An 11167-nucleotide genomic window follows, 5' to 3' on the forward strand; every position below is an offset into this window, starting at 1 on the left:
AAAAAAAAAAAAAAAAAGAAACCACTTGCTTTTTCTGGGGCATGATTTAATTCTGATGATCTACTTTACAAATCATTAAACCCCAGACACATAGCCTTAGACCTCCTCTTTCTCTCTCTTCTTTCCTTTCTCCTTCCCCTTCTCTCTCTCTCCGTCCCTTTTCCCATCTTATCTTTTCACCTTAACTTGTTCTTCTATCGTAAAGATATATAAAGCTTTTGTAATCTAAAGATGGCCTACTATTGTCTGAGTTTTCAGCAATACCATAGTAAAAGATATAAGAGTACTGTTTTATTTATAAAATAGTACATTTCTTTGATTTCTTCTTTACAGGAGGCTCTAATGCAGCAACGATAGCTTCATCGAATACGTTTTTTAAACCCTTTTGTGTTAATGCTGAACACTCAACATATTTAACTGCACCCAATTCACGAGCCAATCTTTCGCCTGCTTCAAAAGGTATAGGTCTCTGCTTTTGTCTATTCAACTTTTCTAATACAGCAGGATCCTGACGCAAATCAATTTGTGTACCCACAATCAGACAAGGTACACCAGGACAATGGTGGTGAACTTCGGGAAACCATTTTTCTTTTACGTTTTCAAAGGAAGCAGGTGAAGTAACTGAAAAACAAACGAGGAATACATCCGTTTGAGGATAAGAAAGTGGACGAAGGCGATCATAATCCTCTTGACCTATTCAATACATATGAGTCATTATTTCTTTTTATCATATATTCTGTTTTCACCTGCAGTATCAAACAAGCCTAGTGTATAAGGTTCTTCTCCAATCATAACAGTGACAGCATAATTATCAAATACCTAAGTATATACATACATACATATACACACACATGTATATACAAAATAGAGCGTGAGCTGAACTGAAATGTACTTTTTTAAATTGCTGCATTTTACAGTGGGAACATATTCAGAAGGGAATTTGTTGGTTGTGTATGAAATCAAAAGACAAGTCTATAATGTATATATATATATAGTGTTGATTATCCTAAAATGAACAACATGACAACATTTAAGACTTACTTTACCAACTGCACCATCACCAACAACAACACATTTAATGGTCTGCATTGTTTATAAAAAAAGGAGGAGAATTTAAAAAATAAAGAGATGAGAGAGAGAAGAGAGAAGAGAAAAAGAATAAAAAAAGTAACCCAATTTTTAACAACACACAAACACCAAATAAAGAAATCAAAGAAGTGTATCACACACATAGATGGTTATTCCCTATTTATTTGTACTTATTTTGCTATCTTGTCCACCAAGTGATCAAGCACTCTATTAAATGCATCTATTTTATCTTTATCCAATGCATTCTTTTGCCAGGAAAGGGTATAATATAATTCACCATTTAAGCATATAGACTGTATCTCAAGAGCACAACTATATGTATGAGCACTCTGACAGAAATACATTGATACTAATCTCCAACGTGTGCCTGTCCATTCCATTTTACCCAAGTCTGAATGTTCAATTCCTCCTTTTCTCTTCATGGCATATTTCCGTTTTGATGTCCAGAAATCACAATAGGATGTAGGGAACTCTGGTAAATAGCTTAGCAGTAATGAAAGTTTGACTGAATTCATCTTGTTCTTTTGTAAATTATCATAGTATTTCTTTGCCATTGACCAAACCAGCTTATCGTCATCGACTGCAATCGCTCGTCCAAGATGCTTTAATGACCATTGACTTTCATAGGAGCCTACAAAATTTCCCATTTGTGTTTGAGGAATAGGCGGGTCACATAAGGGACGACAATTAATGGGTGTATGCATGCATATGGTAGTCCATTTAGAATCAGAATAAAGAGTAGCCCATACCAAGGCATGAAGAGTTTGAAGAATGGCATGACCAGATATTTGACGCTTCTTGGCTTCTGCTAGTATCTTTTTCCACTTTTCTCGGCTTATCTTGTTCATCTTGATTTCTGTGTTGTGTGCTTCTCCATCGACAGCAGGGAAATCGCCTCTCCATTCGGTATCTCCGAGTAGAGTATGAGACACAGATTCGAGGTAACCTTTGGCTAAAACAGGCAAGGCGTCTGTTAAAACTGATGGAGAAGGTAGGCCACATGATTCAAGAGTCAAAGGCGCTTCCAAATGTTCTGGCGTTTGTATAATCTGATTATTTACGCCCTTGCCCTGATCATGTGACTCCAACGCTTCCAAGAGTTCCATCCAAAACACACGGAGACTATTGCCGTCGCCAATGATATGATTCAATGCAAGTGCTGCTAAACAGCGACTCTGACTCAGAGGTACAACCTTTAGTTGCCAGAGTGGAGTGAGCGCGTTCAGATCAAAATCTCTTGAGCACTGTTCCTGAGTAAGCTTTTCAATGGTTGAGTCTTCAAATGATATTTCCAAAACATCAGACAAATTAATGCTATTCAGGATCTCTAAGCGAGGATTACTTGTGTATGCATCTCGCACGACTAAACTGAGTGCTGAATGCTTCTCGATTAGTTTTTTTAGTGCAGGCAAGAACCAAGCTACGTAAAACTGCTTCATGTCCTCTTGAACTTCTCTTATTGGATGTTCCAGTTCAGCTGAAAAGACAACACTGCCGTAAGCATTGAGCAAATGTTTGGACAATTGATATTTTTCCAGCAATCCCAGTGGTCTCGCTTGTCTCGTAGTTGTCATGAATGGTATAAATATAATTTGTAAGAGAGCTTTGATAGGTAATTGAATACGTTAAAGAACGTAAGGTTTTATTGTTTATAAAGCCTCGTCTAGAGTGATTCTAGGAGAAATGTATTTTACCGTGAAAAAGAACAGTTTTTATACTAACTAACAATTGTTCCTCTGGTGTTACTTCTTTTTATATAAGCAAATGAAATTTTTTTACTTGATGCTGAGCAGCGTCTTTTACGGAGGTATTACCAGATCACTTCTTTTTTCTGATAATAAAAGATGACGAAGATATTAAATACATCATGTGTGCATACAAAGCTTTGCATGTCTAAAAATTAAATTAGACTAGTCATAGTACTGTCTGGTCAACAAGACTATTCATCATGCAGCTCTTTACCTTGTATGATTGTAAGGCTCAGTTTATCAGCAAAAAAAGAAAAAAAGGTCGAGTTTACTGATAAACCCCGAAATGGCTCAACACAGGATACACTTTTTTGGGTTCTTGTTGAAAGGATGATTTTATTATGAGTTATATATATAAGAATGTAATTTTGATATTAAAAACTAAATATTACTATATACATGAATTTTGTTGCATATGTTGTTGAAAACATTATTTACAAAATTTAAGCAACGATATCTATAAACTTGTTCCAAATACGTTTCCACAAAGGAAGAGGATTGCCATTTTCATCTAATCCTTCATCCTTGCGAATATCAAGGACAGTGTCTTGAATAGTACCTGTTTCAAAGTCCATGTCGGCGTATTTGACGAAACCTTGGCGTTTCCATAACTTGTGTCCGACATAGAGAACAACAGCAAGGATTAAACCAATGTAACTGGAAATAACATTAGAGGCTTGAATAGGAGCGATGAAAGTCGCATAACCTTGACCAAAAATGATGATTGTACCAATGACGATGACAATAATATCACAGATTGGGAATAAAGGAGCAACGTAAGGAAGTGCTGTAAGCGAACGTCCTTGAGCCAAGTAGCCTAAGCGGAAACGAATATGGGTGATGCAGATGGAAACCCAAGTAATCAAACCAGCAAGTGAAGTTAAGCAAGTTAACCAGGTGAAAACAACACCGGATCCGAAAAGAGAGGTCAGAAAAGCAAGACAGCCAATTGAGCAGGTAGCCAAGACAGACCAGATAGGGATACCGAAGCGGTTGACACGTGTAAAGAATCGAGGAGCATATCCATCTTCAGCTAAGGAGAGTAAAGTACGCGAGGAGGAGTAGACACCTGAATTACCAGCAGAGACCATGGTGATCAAAATGATTGCATTCATCAAATCAGCTGCCCAGGCGGCACCAGCTTTTTCAAAGACAAGAGTGAATGGAGAGACAGAGATGTCTTTGGAGCCGTTCAAGAGTTGAGTGTTAGTGTAAGGGATTACAAGACCAATAACCAAGATGGAAAGGACATAGAACAAGACAATACGGATAAACACTTGCTTGACAGCAGCTGGGACAGTCTTGTGAGGATTGGCAGATTCACCAGCAGTGATACCAGCGATTTCAACACCATTGAAAGAGAAGGCAGCGGTAATGAATACATTGAATACACCGAGGAAACCATGAGGGAAGGCGCCACCAGGCAAATGGAAGTTTGAGACACCAATATAAACACCACCAACAGCTCCTGTATCAACACAGAGACCAACGATGATGAAAATAACGACGATCAAAATTTTGATAAATGACATCCAGTATTCGACTTCACCATAGCCTTTTACAGAAAAGACATTGATAGCGACGAGAATAGCAAGACAGATAACACTCCAGATGACACTGTTGACAGATTTGACCCAATATTCCATGATCATGGCAACACCGGTAAGCTCTACAGCGACACCGACGGCCCAATTGGCCCAGTAAATCCAACCGACGCAGAACCCCAAGGAAGGGTCAACAAAACGAGTAGCAAAATGAGAGAAGGAGCCAGCAACAGGAATTAAAGCAGCCATTTCACCTAAGCTCATCATAACACAATAGACAAGAATACCAACAAGACCATAAGCAACAATAGCACCACCAGGGCCGCCATTTACGATAGCTTTACCAGAAGCCATGAAGAGACCGGTACCGATTGTACCGCCCAAAGCAATCATTTGGATATGGCGAGCCTTAAGCCCACGCTTTAAAGAGTGACGCTTTTCTGTGGTGGATTGTTCAGATTTGTAAGTATCGACATGTTCGATAGTGGTTGTTTCGCTGACTACTTGAACTTTTTCGTTGTCCATATTTATTAATTAAAGAGAATTGATATATGTGGGTTGCCTTTTTAAAGTTAAAAAGGGAGAGAATTATCGAAAGACTGATGTTGTGGCCAGAGACCCGGATTTTGTAAGATAGAGAAAAGAACCTCTTCGATCGCAGCAATTAGAGGGCCTTTATATATGATCGAGTTCATAAAAAAGAGATCTAGCCATTTTAATTTCATAGCAACTGATTGATCTCCGAAGCTTCCAGTAGAAAAAGTTTTTCTCTTATGACCTTGCTTATCTTTGGCAAGATACATTATAAAAATGTCATCAGATATCATTCAAGCCCTATTTATCATCATGTATTCATTCTTTTAGACCAAGGGCCTTACTAAATACCTTGCCACTTTTGTGTGGTGAGGATTATATTAAAGTTTCTATAGTATTAGATATAGTAGCACATTAAATCTATTGGTTCACCCTACGGATGGTGTCAGCTACAAGATATCTTATTCGTCAAAGGCATCACCACATATTAAACCGCAGTTTGACGTATCTTAAAAAGGAATGCGATTACAAAACTAGAGGCATATGATTGCTCAATCGAATGATCCAATAAAGTTCGTCGCTTTAGAAAGACAAAAAGAAATGCTGGTTTATAGAAAGAGCGACAGTGTTGTCTAGGCAGTAACAGATATGCATATCATAGCAGCGCGTTCCCATGACAATAATCATAAGAGCCTTAATATAGTTCATACGGACACACACGCACACACACATGTAGCTTATTTTAATCTAAGCAAGCACCTTTCTCACATTCGGTTCTCACAGTTAGTTCCCACATTCATCATTACGCAAAGTGCACAATAACATTGAAGGATTGCACCATCGATTGCTCTATTGGGATATGCCTTTCTTGTGGTACATCCTATGTAGTGCACGCTCGATAAAGTTATTTATATAGTTGTATGACCATTCTTGCACGTCTTACAGGACATTCCTGGACCTTGGGATCACATTTACTCCAAACTTGGATTGGCCGACCACAATTAGCTGATCATTTTTACGTAACTGAAGTAGCTCATCATATATAGCATAAATTATGCCAACCAATATTCACAAATCGACCTCATTGTGTCTTACTTTCTAATAAACATTGCAAACTATGAAAGGGACTCATGTAAGTGTTTTTTTTTTTTCTTTTTCTTTTTTGCTAGATCTGCCTATCGATATTATGTCGATTAGTTATTTAAATTCACAATAAGTTATACACCTTCTTCTTTTGTACGAAGCATTAATTTTGGAAGCAAATAATGGTACTACATTAGCTATGGCGCAAGTAAATAACTATAATGTATCATCCATTTACCAGCTATCATACCATTCTCCATTCCAAAAAGAAAAAACACTCTAAACTGAATTGCAGATAATAGCTTCCCTATTCATAATTTGCCTATCTCAATTTTCTCCTCTTTATCTGTCTAAATATACTCTTCAAGCTGATTTATCACTGCAAATATTTCGACTTGTGTGGCTCCCTTTTGCCTCGAGATGATACTCCATATTGGTATGGAGCTGAAACAAAAACAGTTATCTTCCAATCAGATCGTGCAGCATAAGTGTAATCATGGCGGGAACGTTAAATTGTCATCGCAATTAAGAAGCCACGACCGAATTTAATTAAAGAAATTTAGCAGCCTTTCTCTTCAAATGTCTATGACTTGCCCCCGATTAATGGCATCATGTTCAATTTCCCAGTATTTTCTTTCATTTAGCAAGAATACGCTCTTGTTTATAAACTCAGTGTTAGTTTGACTGATTTTGGCAGATAACTCAGGAAATGTCTCCTGAAAGAGCAGTGAACATAGATCAGAAAGATCGATGGTTAGTGCAGAAAGGTCATCTCTAATCTCTAGGGCTTTTTTGCTTGACGCTAACGCACAGTCAGGGTTTTAACACAATATAACAACTACTGAATTTTTTAGTTCAAAGCCTTTATGGAGACTATCGCGGCACTTGTAATCATGATAAGGCGTGGTTTAAATAAACACGCACATCTATTGGCTGTAAGCTTTATTCTTTGCTTACCTAAGATATGCCATACAAGGAAATCTTGTAAGGGTTTATCTTTTGTCGAACACACACTAAATGAATAAACTTAAAAAGACTCAAATAAAGTGCAGAGACAACATAGTCAGCATTCTTATATACACTGTACTTTTTTCTTTGTGTGTATTAGGATTTATTCGTTGATAAATAATTTAAAAGTAGCCATCTGCTTTCTTGAATACTGCCAGTCTCGATATTTCTTTTGATTTTTATCGTAAAGGTACTGTGTTAAGCTTTTTATACCTTTTCCATCTCTCATTTCGTAGTACTTCCAGACGTATCTCATTCTGTGCCTTTATTATTTGATATCCGCTCTTAATACACTCAATGAGAGACTGATTATCTGAATACAGAGCATCTATCGTATGGTGATGTGATAGACTTTTGTTTTCATCTATAAACACTAGTTTTCTCCCTCCATCGTACAGAATCAGCTTGTTGTGATTAAAAAAGTTAAACTATATAACAAAATAATCTTATAAGCATTCATATGTAAAGATAACCTACGCCTGTAATATCATACCTGCACAACACCATTGTTTAATTTAAATGATATAGCATTTTTATCCACAGCATACTTCAGAACATGCGTGCCTGTAGGATAACTTGCCTTGGGCGTTCCATAATCTACATCCAAGTTGGTTACATTATAATACTTGAATTGCTGTAATATATGACGTTTCTTTTCTAAGTTAGCAGGAAACTGATCGTGCGTATACGTAGATTCAATATAGCCCGTAGAGTGTTGCTGTTGATAAAGATAATAATAGTGCCTATACATTTCATAAGTTACAAGAGTTTTATAAATATGACTAAATTTACTTTTCATCATGTGTAGTTAAGGTTGAGCCGTCATTATACAAAGCGCCCAAAGTGTCATCACTCAAACAATAACAAAAGCCATATCTTTTTGATCCGTCTAGCCAGCTTTTGATAAATACATTTCCTCTGTTCCATTCAAGTTTTCCTTCCTTATAATTCTCAATCTCATTATTATTAGGAACAGGCCTTATCTCTTTTCTTTCAATCATAATTTTCAATTTCTCAGCCATTTCCTCTATAATTGGTTTTCGACCTGTTTGTGCTTTTGATTCATTAGTGAAACCCAACACCTTCTTTTTTTTAATTGTTACCTTTACTCTGCTTTGATATCTGTTCTATTGCTGGCTCTGTAATATTCTTTGTTGTAGTAGCAGGGGCATTTGCACGCTTTGTTGAACTATCTTTTGTCGTATCCATATGCGCTGTAGCATCATGGATCGGTATATCTTGTCGTGCGATAACAGCAACAGAATTGGTGCCATTCGTATTACTATTAAGAGTATTGATCCTTTTAGCTGCAGATGATGAAACAGCCTTGTCCATGTTACTATATTTCCTATTTAATGTTAGTCATCATACCCTTTTATTTTCTTTTTCCCTTTTTTTGCAACTTCCAAACCTTTTCAGCGACGCACTGGGTATATTGGGTTTGGGTATAACCATACGCGAAGTATGAGATAGTGTTTGCTTAATAGGGAAATGTGTACGATGATCCAGGACAACCTCTGTTTTATGACATTAGCACTGTTTTCCTCTTTTATGTCGTGTATCGTACCTTCAAGTAATTCTAAGGGTGGTTGTATACTTTGATCAACATAACTTTCATTTTCATTTGCGGCATGTCGTATAGAATCAGCCACTTTAGATTGTGAAGATGTGTTGTTGTATTCGCTCGGATATAAACTTTTGTGAGAAGGCTGCTTAAATAGAGCATCTCTTGGTAAATTCTCAGGAATCTTGTGCGACAAAAAGAAAGGATGCTTCAGGGCTTGCGTGACAGTAAGTCGAAGATCTGTGTTTTTATTAAGTAAGTAGGTTAATACATCAAGTAGCTAGCTCCTTACCGGGATTATTCACTAATAATGAAGAAATCAAGTTTTTGGCATCTGCTGAGACATGAAAATCTTCTGCAGGAAAGCTAAATGTATTACTATCCTTGTTCTGTTTTACGATTCTATACAATACAATCATTAAATCAACAAAGGTACAATTATATACCACTTACTGATATAGTTTTCTACGCTCATCGTGATGAAATGGATGCTTTCCAAATAAAAGAGTGTACATCAAGACTCCAGCAGACCACATATCAGCTCTATGATTATGGCCAGTGGAATCAAAAAGGATCTCCGGCGCAATGTAGTGAGGTGTACCACAAGTTGTTCTATTCATCTGATTAAAGACCAGTAACTTAATAAATAGGTGTTATATCTCTTACTTTCTACGATCAAATTCATTCACCAGACGAGCTGAAAGACCAAAATCCCCCAACTTACAGTTCATGTTTTTATCTAAAAACACATTGCCAAGCTTGATATCTCGATGCACAATGCGGTTGTCGGATATGTATCGCACTGCTGATAATATCTGTCCCATAGTATAACGAACTTCGTCTTCTGTTAGCTTTCTTCTCCTAACCAACATTGCATTCAACGTCTTTGATATGTAAGTATACACATATCATTATGACAACAAGGAACTTACTTCATTTTGACAGTATTCCGTAATGATATATACATATGATTTATCTTCAAAGCAGCTGTGATACTGTACGATATATTCATGAAGCAACGATCGATGAATATTGATCTCTGCTAAAAGCTTTTCTTTACGCTTTTTATCCGATAAAGATGCCTTTGCTATCACTTTGGCTGCATATTCCTTTCCATGTTCATTCGTAACTCTAAAAACCTTTGCAAAGCCTCCCTTTAGAAACATGAACATGAAAATAAAAAATAGTTAGTGATATACAAGCGCGTCGCATAACTCTTTTTTTTTTTTCTTTCTCTTCTCCCTTTACCAGGCCAATACATTCATGTTTTTGATATTTCAAGTTTCGTTTGACATCATGAATAATGCTGGGTACTGATCGTTCATCGACTAACTCAGAGGCAACTCGCTTTTTAGACTTGGTTGGATCTGGTCTATGCTGAACTCTGATAGAAGCGCGATCGGTATTGGTTACCGCTGGTTGTAAAGCTTTTCTTTGTTGAGGCTGCTCTTCAGTTGAGATGATCTGTCTTTGTACGGGAAGATTGACTCTTAAGGGCTCTAGTTTTCCTTGTCCTTGAGATGAACGATGATGAGAATAGATGCGTCTGTTTTCCTTGTTCATAATTTGTGTTTAAAAAAGCAAAGCTTTGCTTCAAGGAGAAAGAAAGAGAGAGAATGAGAGAATAGGGGTATAGCAAAAAAGCGAAGATCTACAAGACGAGATATATATATATAGAGAAAGAGAGAGAAAGAGAAGTCAAGATATAGAACCGTCACAAGAGCTTTTAAAAGTAGTGGAAATAATTCGAACAAGAAATTTCTTTCGCGTTTAATAAGGCTATCTTTTATTTTCGTGATGTAAAGGGGTCTTTCTTTTGATTTACCTTTTTGGTCTGCTTTTTATTAATGCTTCATGCAGGGCTTTTTATTTTAGGTTTCTTTATCCAACCAAAAGGTATACACTAAGCAATACCAATAGTCTTTCTTTAACTACTACATTTGTTTATTTGTAAACTCAAGTAATTTAACGCGATATTCAATACGAAAAAGAAGTTGACAAACGTTGTTTGTCTGTGCTTTATAGAAACCGAAAGTTACAATAGAAATAAATTATAAACCAATGCAGGCATTATTTGTTCCACAAAAAGCTCAGCGAAAGCTTTTGATCTCTTGTCATCATAACATCAACGGCAAACCTAAATGTCTGCCTTTGTTGTTTCTTCAATCATGCGACTACAAGTACGCGTCTTCTGTGGGTCCAGCTATTTCAAGATACGCGTCCAGCGGTTCTACTCCTAAAGCTCGCTTTCCAATTTACCAAATTCGCTTTGGTTTTCGTCTGAAATTAGATTCAAACAGAGTGGTTCATGGCACTTTTCAAATTTGAGGAATATTTGTTGCAAAAGGGGTGTAATAAGCCGTAAAAGAACAATGTGAAATCATTGAGAGAGCTTTCTTGAACAAGGCCTGTCAAATATATCCAAAAAAAAAAAAAAAAAAAAGTGTAGCAACGCACCACATCTGTTCGAGTTGCCATCTTCATAACACATAAAGCGCTAAGAGCAAGATACATCTGAAACTAATATTTGGTGGGTCTACTACGAGACTCAATTACATCTTTGACCCTCCTCAGCATAGGATCAATTAATTTGTTGA

The 11167-nt window shown here is 36.8% G+C and overlaps 4 protein-coding genes across 4 annotated transcripts; all 4 read right to left on the reverse strand.

Annotated features, from left to right (window-relative positions):
• Nucleotides 1-295: 295 nt before the first annotated feature.
• RHIMIDRAFT_203563 (cell division control protein 42) lies at nucleotides 296-1089 on the reverse strand (the record flags this gene model as incomplete). The annotated part of the gene is made up of 4 exons (XM_023606695.1): nucleotides 296-693; nucleotides 747-819; nucleotides 916-972; nucleotides 1042-1089. The coding sequence occupies 4 exons, from the start codon at nucleotides 1087-1089 to the stop codon at nucleotides 296-298; spliced, it is 576 nt and encodes a 191-aa protein (XP_023465384.1).
• A 170-nt stretch (nucleotides 1090-1259) lies between these two features.
• On the reverse strand, nucleotides 1260-2663 carry RHIMIDRAFT_244159 (uncharacterized protein; the record flags this gene model as incomplete). Its single annotated transcript, XM_023610031.1, has 1 exon — nucleotides 1260-2663. One exon carries the CDS (start codon nucleotides 2661-2663, stop codon nucleotides 1260-1262), a length of 1404 nt encoding a protein of 467 aa, XP_023465385.1.
• Nucleotides 2664-3151: 488 nt separating this feature from the next.
• Nucleotides 3152-5006, reverse strand: RHIMIDRAFT_255922 (lysine-specific permease). The gene has a single exon (XM_023611195.1). The coding sequence runs from the start codon at nucleotides 4904-4906 to the stop codon at nucleotides 3281-3283; it is 1626 nt and encodes a 541-aa protein (XP_023465386.1). The 5' UTR covers nucleotides 4907-5006; the 3' UTR covers nucleotides 3152-3280.
• Nucleotides 5007-7081: 2075 nt separating this feature from the next.
• Nucleotides 7082-10223, reverse strand: RHIMIDRAFT_255923 (Pkinase-domain-containing protein). The gene is made up of 11 exons (XM_023611196.1): nucleotides 9819-10223; nucleotides 9503-9724; nucleotides 9237-9454; nucleotides 9024-9182; nucleotides 8863-8972; nucleotides 8574-8810; nucleotides 8418-8523; nucleotides 8110-8354; nucleotides 7799-8060; nucleotides 7500-7749; nucleotides 7082-7434 (listed from the first exon to the last, which is right to left on the reverse strand). Exons 1-11 carry the CDS (start codon nucleotides 10131-10133, stop codon nucleotides 7186-7188), a joined length of 2373 nt encoding a protein of 790 aa, XP_023465387.1. The 5' UTR covers nucleotides 10134-10223; the 3' UTR covers nucleotides 7082-7185.
• Between the last annotated feature and the right edge of the window lie 944 nt (nucleotides 10224-11167).

The sequence above is a fragment of the Rhizopus microsporus genome, assembly GCF_002708625.1.
Source record: "Rhizopus microsporus ATCC 52813 unplaced genomic scaffold scaffold_10, whole genome shotgun sequence".
Classification (NCBI taxonomy): Eukaryota; Fungi; Mucoromycota; class Mucoromycetes; order Mucorales; family Rhizopodaceae; genus Rhizopus; species Rhizopus microsporus.

What these genes read in the sequence shown, in the direction of transcription:
- RHIMIDRAFT_255922 (XM_023611195.1), bottom strand. Translation starts at nt 4,906, where the DNA reads ATGGACAACGAAAAAGTTCAAGTAGTCAGCGAAACAACCACTATCGAA.
- RHIMIDRAFT_255923 (XM_023611196.1), bottom strand. Translation starts at nt 10,133, where the DNA reads ATGAACAAGGAAAACAGACGCATCTATTCTCATCATCGTTCATCTCAA. An exon ending in ACCCTTAGAATTACTTGAAG is followed by an intron (nt 8,524 to 8,573) that starts GTACGATACACG and finishes GTCATAAAACAG; the next exon opens with AGGTTGTCCTGGATCATCGT. An exon ending in TTAACTACACATGATGAAAA is followed by an intron (nt 7,750 to 7,798) that starts GTAAATTTAGTC and finishes TGAAATGTATAG; the next exon opens with GCACTATTATTATCTTTATC.